This window comes from Triturus cristatus, chromosome 9 (assembly GCF_964204655.1).
Source record: "Triturus cristatus chromosome 9, aTriCri1.1, whole genome shotgun sequence".
Classification (NCBI taxonomy): Eukaryota; Metazoa; Chordata; class Amphibia; order Caudata; family Salamandridae; genus Triturus; species Triturus cristatus.
The window spans coordinates 214,213,737-214,228,441 of NC_140592.1; the positions used below are offsets into that span (position 1 = coordinate 214,213,737).

The following is a 14,705-nucleotide window of genomic DNA, read 5'->3' on the forward strand; positions in this document are numbered from 1 at the left end:
AAGCAATACTTACCGGAGAGCAGAAGTAGAAATAATAACTAGAATGAAAGAAACAAGAACACAAATAAGTTAATTTAGATAAAGGCTTCTCAAAAAACATTTAGATAAGAAATATTAAAGTACAAGAAAATGCTCGATTGAAGATATACAGAAGCTCCCACAAAGAAGTAAGTGAACAGAAGGGGCAGTACACACAATATACATGAATCTAAAGGTCGACTTGGCAGTAGTTAGTGACTAAAAGATTTGTCTTATAGGTGAAGACATTGGGAGACGGTTACATGATCAGAAGAAGAATAGTATCTTCTTAGAAATACATACAGAGTAGAGGCACAGCACTTGAAACTTAGGGTAGGTAAGATAGTAGAAATATTAGAGAATATCGAATTAAGAGTGGAGTAGGCATTAATATTTATGTGTTTATTTGTTGAAGGTTCTCTTAGAAGAAAATAAAAAGTCTGCAGAATAGAAGACGAAGTAGACGAGTAAAAGAAGACGAGAGTTTCAGGACCAGTCTCTTCTAGATTTGTTATTTTATCCACTCCCCCTTCCCCCTTGAAGGTAATATTGGAGTCTAGGTACAATTCACTGGACCTCCGGATTACCTTGGAGAGGGAGCTGGGAACAAGCGTCTCTGTTCCTGTGCAAGTTCTTAGAAGGTTAAGTATTTAACCCTGACCGAGTGAAGTGCCCAAGTGGTATACTTGCACCCGGACAGAAATGTCTGAAGGAATCCACTTACAGACCTTGGGAACGGTTTTAGAGACCATTCAGAAGGAGTTAGTGGCTGTGAGAGAGGAAAACCAAAACCTTTACAGGAAGTGTTAAACTCAAGAAAGGAGACTGCAGAATTAGCTCTAAGATTAAGACAGCCATTGGGGTCTGGAAGAGACACTTTAAATCCGTCTGCTGAAGAACCAAATAGGGTAACCACACAAGTAATCCATTCCTTGTCCCCAGTTATTCCATTGGCTCCTCCAGAGCGATTTAGTGGGGATCCACTAAAGGCACAGATATTCATCACTCAGTGTTCTTTACACTTCATGTGTTGCCCTTCCATTTTCCCAGATGCGCAGTCAAAGGTGGCCTTTGTTTTATCGTACTTGAGTGGTGATGCAGCGTCCTGGTCCATGCCTCTGGTTTCCCGTGACGATCCTCTACTGCAAAATTATGAAACTTTCAAGCAATAATTTCTTCGAATATTTGACAGACGAAGAATCTCCCAAGCGGTAGATAATGAATTGCTCGACTTAAGGCAAGGAAACCGAGATCTAGTGGCATATTTAGCACAGTTTAACAAACTAGTAGTTGAGACTGACTGGCCGGAGAGCAAAAGAGCTGCGGTATTTTATAGAGGACTAAGAGATGAACTCAAGGATGTTCTGGCACAAATTCCAAATCGACCCACGGAAATCTCAGAGATAGTAGACCTGGTCTTAGAAATAGAATTCCGTCAAGGAGAGAGAAGAGGAGAAAAAAGAAGAGATTTAAAACCGATAGTTCCAAGATTTGACCAGGCCCGATCAGAAGGAACCAGAATTGCTGAAGGACAGATGAGTTCGGAACCCATGCAGATAGGAACTATAAGAGGTCCCTTGACAAAGGAAGAAAAAGAGAAAAGAAGGACAGGTAATCTATGCATGTACTGTGGTTCCAGTGGACATTTCGTTAGAGGGTGCCCAAAGAAACCAAAAACTTCTTTAAGGCCGAAGGAAAACTCGCAGCACCACCAGTAGCGGGAGTTGGACCGGTGGATGCTAATCAAAAATCAACTCCAGAAGAACATCAAGTGGCAAACACCCTGCAGTCGTCTTCCCCACATTTAATCTTATCTATGGTACTTAAGTTTCGGCAAGTAACATTGACAGAAGTTTCGGTGATGATAGATTCCGGAGCCACTGGAAATTTTTATGATTTAAAGTTTGCCGCCAAGGTGGGGTTACGAGCTATACTGAAGCCAAAAAGTGAACCGGTCCGAGCAGTCGATGGGACGAACCTATCGTCCGGGCCCATAGTAAGCCACACAGAACAGATGAAATTAATTTCCAGCGATGGTCACGAAGAAGTCATTCAATTTAATTGATGCACCCCAATTTCAGCTTATTTTAGGTCTCCCATGGCTCACAGAACACAACCCAACGGTCAATTGGAGTTCTAGGACCATTGTGATGTATTCAGAGTACTGTAGAAAGAATTGTTTTGGGGCAAAGGAGAAGACCAGAGAGTGCAACCCTGCTCATGCCTTGTGTATGACCGGAGTATCTGTGTGTGTCATAGATTTGCAGGAGATACCATCGGAGTATGAAGATTTTGCTGATGTTTTTAATGAAACGGAGGCAGAGCAATTGCCACCCCATCGGGTGTACGATTGTAAGATAGATCTGGAACCAGGTTCTAATCTGCCTTGCAGTCAAGTCTATGCTCCAACCGAAAAAGAACATCATCATTTGAAAGAATACTTGGACAAATACCTGGCAAATGGGTTTATCCGCCCATCCCAATCTCCAGTATCTTCTCCCCTTTTCTTTGTGCCTAAGAAGGAGGGAGATCTTAGGAGCTGTATCGACTATCGTGCAATCAATAAGATCACCAAGAAAACCGGAATACCCACTTCCTCTTATTTCTGTCCTACTGGATCAGGTGAAAGGAGCGCAGATATATACTAAATTAGATCTCAGAGGAGCCTACCATCTCGTGAGGATGTGCGAGGGGGATGAGTGGAAGCCAGCCTTCAGGACAAGATTTGGGCTATTTGAATACCAAGTTATGCCATATGGCTTGTGCAATGCCCCGGCTGCCTTCCAGCACTTCATCAATGATGTTCTCAGCGAATATATCGATCAATGTGTGATAGTATACATTGACGATATTCTGATCTATTCGTCTGACACGAGCTAACATCAAGGACCAGTAAGAGGAGTCTTACAAAAGCTCAGAGAAAACAAGTTGTTTGTAAAACTAGAGAAATGTGTGTTCAGTGTTTCACAAGTGGAGTTTTTAGGTTTCGTCCTATCTCCAACAGGAATAAACATGGATGAGCGGAAAATCAAGGCTGTGGATGATTGGAAATCCCCCGAATGTGTCAAGGAAATTCAGAGCTTTATCGGATTTGCGAATTTTTACAGAAGGTTTATAAGTGAGTTTTCACGAAAGATACTTCCTTTGACACGTTTACTTAGAAAAGGTGTTCGCTTCGAATGGACCGAAGAATCAGAATGAGCCTTTAAATCTTTAAAAAAGGACTTTACCACCGCTCCAATTATCTTACATGCAGACCCTACAGAGCCTTTCTACGTTGAGACAGATGCCTCATTTCTAGCAATAGGAAGAGTGTTATCCCAACGACACAAGGTAACGGGCCAATTACATCCAGTCGCCTACAGATCACAAAAACTGACGCCAGCAGAGGTGAATTATACCATAACGGAAAAAGAGTTACTGGCTATTAAAGATGCATTCAAAGAGTGGCGGCATTATCTCATGGGAGCTCAGCATCAAGTAACTGTATTCACAGATCATAGAAACTTAAAATTCCTGAAATCAGCCAGGACCCTAACTCCAAGACATCTTCGATGGTCACTGTATTTTGCGGACTATGACTTTGTGATTACTTATCGACCCGGCTCCCAAAATGGGAAGGCTGACGCTCTATCTAGATTAGGAACTAATGACCAAAAGAACCAAACAGAAAATCAAACTATAATTCCGAGTTCAAAAATAATTGGAGCTACGATGACTTCTGACCTTAAAGAACAAATAATCAAAATCATGGGCCCAGAACAAATGCAGGATTCGATTAAAGAAGAAGCAGAGCCAGAAATTCAACATCAGCTACCTTATTATTAGTGGGCTTTATACTTGCCTACTAAAGAGTTACAAGATCAAGCGATGGCAGAGTGTCACGATAACCTCTTGGCAGGACATAAAGGAGAAGCAAAAACTGAAGAGTTAATCAAAAAGCATTACTGGTGGCCTCATATGACCAGAGACATAGAAAAGTATGTTAAGACCTGTGAAATCTGCGCTCAGGGAAAATCGGAATGACAAGCACCTAAAGGGCTGTTACAACCTTTACCCACACCACCTTATCCATGGCACACAGTTACGCTAGATCTCATAGTGGACTTACCTCAAAGTCAAGGTTACAACACCATTCTAGTGTTTGTAGATTCATTTTCGAAGATGGCACATTTTATGGCCTTAAAAGGAGTTCCCACTGCTAAGCAGCTAGCTAACCACTTTAGTACACAAATAGTGAAGATTCATGGAGTTCCCAAGGTTGTTATTTCGGACAGGGGGACACAGTTTGTGTCTCATTTTTGGAAGGCCTTTGTGGAAGGTCTAGGAATAGAGGCTAGATATTCGACTAGTTACCATCCCGAGACAGATGGGCAGACAGAGAGGGTGAACCAGGAATTGGAGCAATACTTAAGGTTGTTCCTTTTGAAACAAGAAGGTGAATGGTCAGAATATCTATGGGCTGCAGAATTTGCACACAATAACGCCAGAAACGCCTCTACAGGCTATTCCCCCATTTTATCTGAACTACGGTAGGCATCCAAATTCCACCATCAGACAAACAGATATTTCAGTTCCAGCAGTTAAAGATTTGGTGTCTCATCTAGAACAAGTCCATCGAACTGCTATACAGAATTTAGAACAAGCCAAAAAGAAATATAAGACTTATGCAGATAAAAAGAGGCGAGAGGGCCCTTCCCTAAAGATAGGGGATAGTGTCTGGTTGAGCACAAAGAACCTTGTATTAAAGGGGAACCGAAAATTCCAGCCCAGGTTTATAGGACCATACCTGATAGAAGAAAAAACTACTCCAGTTAATTATCGATTGAGGTTACCTACTAAGTTGAAAATTCACCCTGTCTTTCACGTTTCCTTGTTAAAAAAGGCATCACCAGAGCTGTGAAAAAATTTGGCACCAAGACCCATCCACTTGGAGTCCGGAGTCGAATTTGAAGTAAAAGAAATTCTAGACTCGAAGGTAGTTAAGGGAAAACTGTACTACTTAGTAGATTGGAAAGGTTATGGACCAGAGGAGCGATCTTGGGAATTGAAGTCAGATGTTCATGCACCCAGATTAGTGAAGTAGTTTCAGCAACGATTCTCTCCGAAACCGAGAATGAGAGGGCCTCCTTTGTTGAGTGGTACTGTCAGGCCTCTGGAGGATGATGTGACAACTGTGGGGACAACACTGACTAATGCTTATTGCCCAAAAACGTAAAGACCGCTTAAGAGGAATCTTTGGACCGAGTTGAATCGGCAACGAAATTCCAAGATGGCCGCCGCTTCTGAAAACACAGCGGTGGTCTAGTCTTTTTCTTTACAGGTGTCCAGAACCTAGGTGAAGCACGTGCTCCGTGAAGAGCGCGCACTTCACTGAAGTAAATTCCGAATGCGCACATAGAGTTAGAGCTCCAGAGTTAGTCAAGTTACCTGCGTCGGGTTTTCGTCCGGAATTTCGTCTTGCTTCCGTAGGGAGCTAGTCCAGAGTGAGGCACGTTTCCTGGGTTGATTATTTAGTCAAAAGAATCGTCGAATTTGAAGAAAACGGTTTTCTGCGTCGCCTCTCACCTCTCGCCTTCTCATCCTGACAGCTGCTTCATTTGCAGTTATGTGATACTTCACCGCCACCTAAGGACAAAAAAATAGAAGACCAGAGCTAAGTGTAATTATTTAGTGAAATGTCAAGAAGAAAGTGAATGAATTATAGAATGTGTAAATAGTTAATAATATAAATACAACTCACCTGAGTTGAGATAAGACGGAACCTGTAGAGACAAAAGAGAGTACAAGGTTATTTAAAAGGTTATTATAGCGTAGAATTTTATTAGCATAAAAAGGTGAGAGACTAAGCAATACTTACCGAAGAGCAGAAGTAGAAATAATAACTAAAATGAAAGAAACAAGAACACAAATAAGTTAATTTAGATAAAGGCTTCTCAAAAAACATTTAGATACGAAATATTAGAGTTCAAGAAAATGCTAGAGTGAAGATATACAGAAGACAGAAGCTCCCACAAAGAAGTAAGTGACGAGAAGGGGCACAATATACATGAATCTAAAGGTCGACTTGGCAGTAGTTAGTGACTAAAAGATTTGTCTTATAGGTGAAGACATTGGGAAACGGTTACATGATCAGAAGAGAAATAGTATCTTCTTAGAAATACATACAGAGGAGAGGCACACCACTTGAAACTTAGGGTAGGTAAGATAGTAGAAATATTAGAGAGTATCGAATTAAGAGTAGAGTAGGCATTAATATTTATGTGTTTATTTGTTGGAGGTTCTCTTAGAAGAAAATAAAAAGTCTGCAGAATAGAAGACGAAGTAGACGAGTAAAAGAGGACCAGAGTTTTAGGACCAGTCTCTTCTAGATTTGTTATTTTATCCACTCCCCCTTCCCCCTTGAAGGTAATATTGGAGTCTAGGTACAATTCACTGGACCTCCGGATTATCTTGGAGAGGGAGTTGGGAACTAGCGTCTCTGTTCCTGTGCAAGTTCTTAGAAGGTTAAGTATCTAACCCTGACACTGAGAAATAGCCACCGATATTTAGCCTTTGAAGATCTTAGGGCCGCCTACAACCTGATCCCCAGGGGTTGCTAAGGGCCTCTCTTAAGAGTCTAGTGGTCCCTGACGCTCTGCTTACTCAGTTAATAAGACTCCATCGGGATAGCTATGCTCAAGTCCGCTGGACTTCACAGGAGCTGCAGACCGACCGCATCCCGATCCACAGAGGGATGAGACAGAGGTGCGTACTAGCCACCATGCTCTTCTCCCTCTTCATAAACGATGTTATAGGGGTTTTAAAAAATCGTAGCATAAATGCTCCCAAGCTACGAGGGACCTACGTCCCAGCTATATTTTTCACAGATGACACCCTGCTAATTTCCCAGTCCCCCATGGGCCTACAGCATCAACTGAATAACTTCAAAGGTTTTTGCGTATCTAAGGGACTGGACATTAAAGTGTCAAAAACAAAATTCATGGTTATTAGGCCCCACAAGTCCTTTAGGGATGCACTATCATTGGATAAGGGGAAGCTGGAGTGTGTGTTTAGATTCAAATCTCTAGGCATCATGTTAGATAGTAGAATGTCGTGGTCCCCACACATTAAAAAGAGGAGGGCGGTGCTCCAGCATCAAGTTTCGGTCGTTCTCAAAAGGCACCAGGCATTTTTTACAAGAGCTATACTTCCCACCATGGAAGTGTACAAGTTAAAGGCCCAACCTGCAGCACTTCATGGTGCTGAAATATGGGGGCATGCGAACTCCGAGCTACTGACCCTGTGCGAGAATAAGTTTGTTTTACTCCTCTTGCACCTCCCCAAGAGTACCCCCCTTGTTCCAATCTTCTTAGATGTTGCACTCAAATGGGTGGGTTGTGCTGCCTGGCTAAGACCTCTTTTATACCGGGTGAGGCTTTGGACAATAGAGGAGTTGTTGCCATATAGAGATTCAGTGAAGGAACTTCTAGCTTTAGACAAAGCTTTCCCTTTCCCGTGCTTTAGGCACATCCAACAATGGTTTGCAAGGCTGGGTCTTGAAAGCTTCTGGACAGCACCAAAACTTTAAAAAGCAGTTAAAAAGTACTTTCTGGCGTTTTGTTCGATCAAGGATGCCCCACACTATGATCCTCTTTTGGATATAGCGCAAACCAGCTGGTAAAAAGCTTGTACTTGAAGTTTCGTTATAGTACCCTAGAAATAGGTCCCTTGGCTTACAGGAATGCCAACAAAGTCAACTGATATATGCCTAATGTGGCACTCATCCTCTAAGGAAATCATTAGACATGTAAATATGATATGTAGACCCAAGAGGGTTTTGAAGGGTGACGCGAGTCATCAGACGCTACCAAGAAGTATTGAAGGTTTTGAAGGAGGAAATATCAACTGATACTGTGGTTTCCTTGAGTAAATATCTACAGTAGGGCTATTGAGAAAGCACAAAGATCTAAAGTTCTAGGAAGAAATGAAAAGGGAAGACAAAAAAAGGGGGGGGGGGGGAGTTTAGTCTAGCTATGCCCTACTGATCTTTTGTCCCACCACTTGTTTTATTTTCTTAAGTGTTCTTAATGATCAAACCCTACCTCGTATTTACATTTTAGCTCACCTAATAATGACTCCAATGCTGCTACTCAACCCTACATTTTTAGATCTTTTGTCACCATACCATGCTTGCTACTAGTCGTCCTAAACATATGTATCATGGTTTGCACTGGCCCCATGTTATTTACGTTGTGGGCCACAAAACTGTGAAATTTCAGGCTTTCATGACTTACCATTTACATTTGACGAATACAGATTGTATTTTAATGGTATCTTTTAAAATGTTTTAAGATTTTTTATTAACTTACTAAATTGTATTTTGTACTGTATGTTTTATGGAATTAAACTTCTGAAATAAACATTTCTGACTGACTGACTCCAAGACACATGTTTTTAGAAATCTGTCTAATATGAGCAAACCCAAGTGATTCTTTACATTTGCAGTTTTTCTCCTTTAAAACCCATACGTCCGTAACAAAACAGGCTGTTAACAGTAACGAAAAATACACTTCCATAACTGAAAGGTTTAGATAAAAATAACCACATACCCACTATGAAGGAGTTGAGATAGTAATGACTATCTACAGTTTTTCTAAAGCTTCATATATTGGTAACTTCTTCAAAAATATTTTTTGCAATATGTATATGCTAATTGATGAGAAGCAGCTACCTTCTAATCCCCACCTTTTAACAAATATTTGTTGGTACTTTGGTTTCATATTTTGTTTTTACTATAAATGTTAAAAAAAAAACTCTTTAAAAATTGTACAATAATCTAGATGGCTGAATGCAAAATATAAACCTCAAATCTGTACTAGCATTTACCTTGCTGACACATTTGGAAATCTGCATATTTTTTTATTGATATATGATATTGTGCAAATTGTGTATTTATTTGTTTTTAGAAGCTGCAGTTCACAATGATCCTGTTTTCAGTAGAGAGGACATCTACTTTCAGACCCTAAAAGAAAGATATGAAGGAACTATTAAGAGGACCATAAACTTCCGGAAGAAAATGGAGCAGATGGGTTGGCAAGAAAATGGACCTGAACAGACATTTAAATACAGGTGATTAATTTTACAATTTAGCTTCAGAATGTTTGAAGTTATACAGCACCAGAAATTATCTTAAAGTCTACTCAAGTTTGTGCAGCAATCTTACTTGTCTTCCTTGTAAGTGTAAGTGGTGTTAATGCAGGCTACTCGTATATCATCTAGAGGGAGATAAAAGCTTGGATCCATTCGGCTTCCATGGGTAATGACAACAATCATGAGAGAATGGATCACATGGCTGGTAATACCAGGGTCTTTAAGTTGTAAAAAGACCCTCATTCACTCTAACAGGTAGAGTGAATGAGTTTTTTTTTTTTTACAACTTAAAGACCCTGGTATTACCAGACACATGATCCATTCTCTCTTGATTGTTATTAATGCTGGCTAAGCACAATGCACCATCACCCTTAATGTTTTTTCTAAAACATTTTTGTCTATTTTACTATCTACTTTAATGTGTTGTCTTCTTCTGCCCTCAAACTATGCCCTTTGGCTAAATTCAACTCCTTTCAATGGGTTGCAAGTTAGTTTGTGAGTGTGTACTCTTGTATTAGTGTTTCTTTTTGGCCCCAGTTCTTTCAAGACCTACCCAAATATACCTTCATTTTGTTGTTACAAAGTAGTGTCCTGCCACCATTATAATCTTCCTTTTTACCGCCTCGAGTGTATATTTTCTTTTATTCGACAACCACATCTGCACGTACGTTTTCATACTCAAATTGTGCTTTGATGTATTAACTCAGGGTGGGGAAACTGATCAGTGGTTTACAGCCACAGTGGCATTTACAAACCATTGATCTATCCGATTGCGACTCACAAATTGGACAGAGACACCCCTTTTACACTGATCCTATTTGGGATTCAGAGGGTGCCGTAAAACCGTTTTGCAAGTCTGAATGACTTTTCTGGCTCGCAAAGTTGTTTATGCATAGCGAAACACATTTTTGAAGATACAAAACCTGTGTTTTTGCAACATGTAACTTTTGTGACAATGTATGTATTTTGTACATGAGGACCCAATGTCTGAATAAAGTGGATGCTAAGACTAAGAGATGTATTGATAATTGTGTGTCCTACTGTGAGAATGGATTTCAGTTAAACGAAATGGACCAGTTACCTATTTCCATTTGATTTGAATATTAACATCAAATTGTTTTAATTGGACTAAAATTCAATGTTTGCTGTTTTGATAGCGGTGGTTCATTGTGAGGCCTACATTAGGTCCTGGGGGAGTCAGTTGTTATTGGCAGTATTTGTGGTAAATACTGTAGCTTACCACTATTGTCTCAGAGCCACAAATGCTATGTCTCTCCGTTCGGAAAACAAATTACTTCCGTAACTAGATTTTCCAAGGATTGCACATTGTAACACACAAAGTGCATGTAAGTAATGTTAGTAGGTTCAAAACTCATAGCATGACCCTATAAATAAGAGACCATTACCTCAATGTGAAGGCAGAGCTATTATGTAGAAAAAAAAAACTTATTTCCTGGTAGGGAAAATTGGGAAGTTAAAATAAGCTTAAACCCCAAAAAGCATAAGGTCGTAGCAGCACTAGTTTTGCACTTATGTAGTAAGGTGCCCTTGAAGAAAACACTTTAAAAAGCATTTTCTATTTTCCTCAGTTCTGTAAATGAGTTTGGTCATCTGGGAATACAATTTTAACTCCTCCTTAAAATGAGCCTGTTATTCAACAGAAACAAACTTACCTGAGCTCACAAAAGTGTATCTGTGAAATTAATTACTTGGAATCCTTTATGTATGATGTACACGATCAACTTTTGAGATCCACAAAACAAAAGCATTATCAGTACCAATATGAATTGCAGCAATTTGAGCTTATATTAAGTCCTGTGCATCTTTTACAAATGGACAATATATTTCTTAAGTCTCCGACTGACCAGAAAGAAAAGTACCTAGTTATTCCCCTTCAGGAAAAGATGATAATTAGGCTAATACAAGACAAATTGAATCCATTCACAGCGAAGGCTTTAGTCTTTAAATCTACACTTCACCACACAGTCTAAACATGCTTTGGTGCATTTTGAACACCCCATCTTTGAAAATGAATTGGTTCTCCACACATATAGGGCCCAATTGCGATGTCGGGCGCTCTTAGGTTTTCCTGACACCGTCTCGGTCCTGGGACAGACCGACCTCTGGTCGGCAGTCCCAACCTCCTCATTAGGATGCAACTAAACACTGTTCAGTCGCCTTCCTACATTTCCCTATGGAAGCATGTATTACGGCCGTACACCGGCTCTAATACATGCTCCTATAGGGAAATGGGATGTGCGGTTCATCCCTGCACCCCTTGCCACGTGTTGCGAGGATCAACGGGGGGCCCCATAGATGTCACCTCAACCCCCAACCGGAGGCCGCGCACACAATGGGGCCCCTTGATTACGAGCTGGTTCCGACTGGCAGAATGACCAGCCGGTTTCAATTCCAAGCAGCTGATACATAATCAGCCGGTCGAAATTGAAACCGATGATATCCATCGTAATCGGCCCCATAGTGTTTGGTCAGAAGGAAGAAATAATTCTTGCGAGGTGGCAGGCGAGGCACAAAGAGGTCATTAAGTAGCCATATGCACTTCACTTCACACCATCCATAATGGAGGACACACCTTCTGCAGTGGGCGTGTTCCTGCCTGCCAATGACATGTGAGTACTTTTATTGTGGGAAAATGTAGTAAACCTTGTCTATATGCCACAGCAAGGCAGCAGAAGGTAGCACTCTGCATCAGAAGTAGCCTTAATTTATTTTTGAGATTGGAAAAAGTGCCTCATATGTTACCTTTAAAGTCATGGGAGAATGAATGATATCATTTATAGAGCGCATATTTCACACCGAGGAGAATCATGGCGCTAATGCGGAGATATCCCAGATAGGAGAGCAGCCGAGCAGTCGAAAACTAATCAGATGAGTGAAAACTCTAGAATGTCTGGGGCTACAAAGATCCTGGTTTTCAGAAGTTTCTTGAAAATGGATTCTGGCTGAGGGAGTCTGAGATAGGTGGGTAAGCTATTCCATGCTTTAGTCCCTAGGGCTGCCATCGATTTGACCCCTCTGGACATCAAATGAAAGCTGGGAGGTGCTAGAAAGTTTTTGGATGATTATCTCTGTAGGCGTTGAGATGCATGTGGTTTGATTCTGGTCCCAAGGTATTTACGCCCTGTTGACCTAAAAGTTCTTAAGGTGATTACTAAGATCTTAAAGAGAATCATATTATGTACGGGCAGCCAGTGTAGGACCTTCAGCGCTGCTGATGCCGAGGACCCTCGGGCAATTTTAGTATCATGCGGGCTGCTGCGTTTTGGACGATCTGTAATTTTTTCAGGACTGCCTTCTTGGCTCCTGCGTACAAGCTGTTGCAGTAATCTAGATGAGACAGGAGTAGGGTAACTGCAACTGTCTTTCTAGCTGTGACTGGTAGCAGATCAAAAACGTATCATATGGAAGCAAATGCCGGCTAGAGAGAGCTTGCTGATGGAAGGACAGTGAGGTGTCAAATTTTATCCCCAAGTTCCTCACAACATCCACTGTGTTTGGTGGGGGTGGGGTGTTAATCGGCCAATACTGTATGGGCATAAAGGTGTTAGATTTCCCGATCAGCATGATCTCCTTTTTTTGGCTATTGCATTTGACATAGTTTGATTGCATCCAGTGGATGACGACTGAGAGGCAGTGCTGAAAGTTTTTCTCTGCCACAGTAGAATCTTTGTCTAACGTTACGATTAGCTGAGTATCATCAGCATACAAGATAGTCTCGACGTTAAATATATATATATATATTAAAGAGTGTTGATCTCGGGCCGAGCCCTGAGGGACACCAGAGATTAAGGGTTTCTCCGTCGATTGGTAATGGCCGAGGGTTACTATTTGTTTCCTGTTCTCTAGAAATGGGCCCTGTGTGAAATGCCACATGATGTTAGTCGGTCACCCAAGATGTCATGGGAGACTGTGTCAAATGCGGCCGATAGATCCAACAGAATCAGCACTGAATTCTTCCCTTGATCCAGGGCGAATTGTAACATTTCCATGGTGTGTAGCAGTGCTGACTCTGTTGAGTGTCCAGGGCTGAAACCTTATTGACTTGAATGTAAAATATTGGCTTCCTGCAAAAAAGCTGTCAGTTGAGTATTTACTAGTTTTTCTGTTATTTTGCTTATGCAGGGTAACAGGGAGATAGGCCTGAGGTTCAAGAAAGTTGTGGGATCAGGTAGTTGCTTTTTTTGGAGGGGTTTGACTGCTGTGATTTTCCAATATGGCTGGTACTGTTGCTTGCTTGAAAGAGGAGTTTATTATTTTGTTGATAATTGGATTGATTATATCAATGATTGCATGCAGTATTTTTGGCGGGCAGGGGTCAAGAGGGGAGCCCAATTTACAGGAGAGGATAGCTTGGCGTGACTGTTCCAAACTAATCTCCTTAAAGGAGTTAAGCTTAGGTCTGTTATCATGGTCAGATCTTTCCTTAGTCTCAGTGGTTGTTGACTTAAAGCCTTTTTTTAAGTATTGGACTTTTTTTTATCAAAGTAATCCTCAATCTGATCACAGGAGATTTGTGAAGGTGGAATCTCATGTTCGAGCATTTTAGGGTGTGTAAAAGATTTAACAATTTAAAAAATTGTTTTCTGATGCTGCCTGACTGATTGAATTTGCCTGGTGGGCTTTCTTTCCTGATTTAATTTGCTGACGGTAGTTTTTGAGAGCCGCTTTAAGAGTGAGCTCTTCCGGTTTGTAGCTTTTCCTCCATCTATTTCCAATTATCTGCAATGACCTTGTAATTCTTTTAGCTGTGGAGTAAACCAGGGGGCAGAGGCTTTATTTGTGATGTTTCTATTTGGCGGGGCAGATGGTGCAAAGATGTTGCGAAGTGAGGCCATCCGGTCATTGAAGGCGTGTGTATCTAATGAGGAGTCCCCTGTTAGGGTAGGTCTACCTTGTTCTGACACCGCGTGCAGATTTGAATTTGTTAGCATTTTGTTCCATTTTCCCCTAGTTTTGTGGCTTGTTTGTCCAGAGTCTTTCATGGAATTTGTATTAAGGCGCCCGATCCTAAAGGGGATGAATTTATGGTCATACCAGGTTATATTAACCGGGGGGGTCTACTTTGAGTCTGGTGGAGTTTGTACAAATTCCATCCAGGGTGTGCCCTGCACAGTGTGTCGGGCCAGCAATCCATTGCTCAAGTCTAAGCGTCCCTACAGTCTCTCTGAAATCTTTTGCACTCTGGGTATCTGATGATTCTAGGCGTAGGTTAAAATCTCCCAGTAGAATAAAATTGGAGTATTTAACCACCAGAGTGCTCAGATTATCTCCAAGGGTGTCTAAAAAGTTAAGACTGGCGCCTGGATGCCGAAAAATCAGGGATCCCGCGAAGGTGACCGAGCTTTCAAGTTGGAAGCAGAAACCAAGACTTTCTGCCCCTTTAAGATCTGTGAGGTCAAATGTGGAGCATTTTAGCGTGTTGCGATCTATTGTTGCCAGGCCACCCCCTCTTTGGACAGGTCTATCTTGTCTGGATATAAGGTATCCTGAAGGGAGGGCTTGTGTGATATTTGGGTTACACCAATCTTTCAGCC

At 41.3% G+C, this 14,705-nt stretch overlaps 1 protein-coding gene across 1 annotated transcript in view; it reads left to right on the top strand.

The window, feature by feature from the left end:
* The window catches only part of ACOX2 (acyl-CoA oxidase 2), a 243,585-nt gene that overhangs the window by 43,971 nt on the left and 184,909 nt on the right, over window positions 1-14,705 (top strand). Inside the window, exon 2 of the mRNA XM_085624741.1 lies at window positions 8,967-9,129. Within this exon, the coding sequence (XP_085480867.1) occupies window positions 8,967-9,129 (163 nt within the window). The remainder of the gene's footprint in view (window positions 1-8,966; window positions 9,130-14,705) is intronic.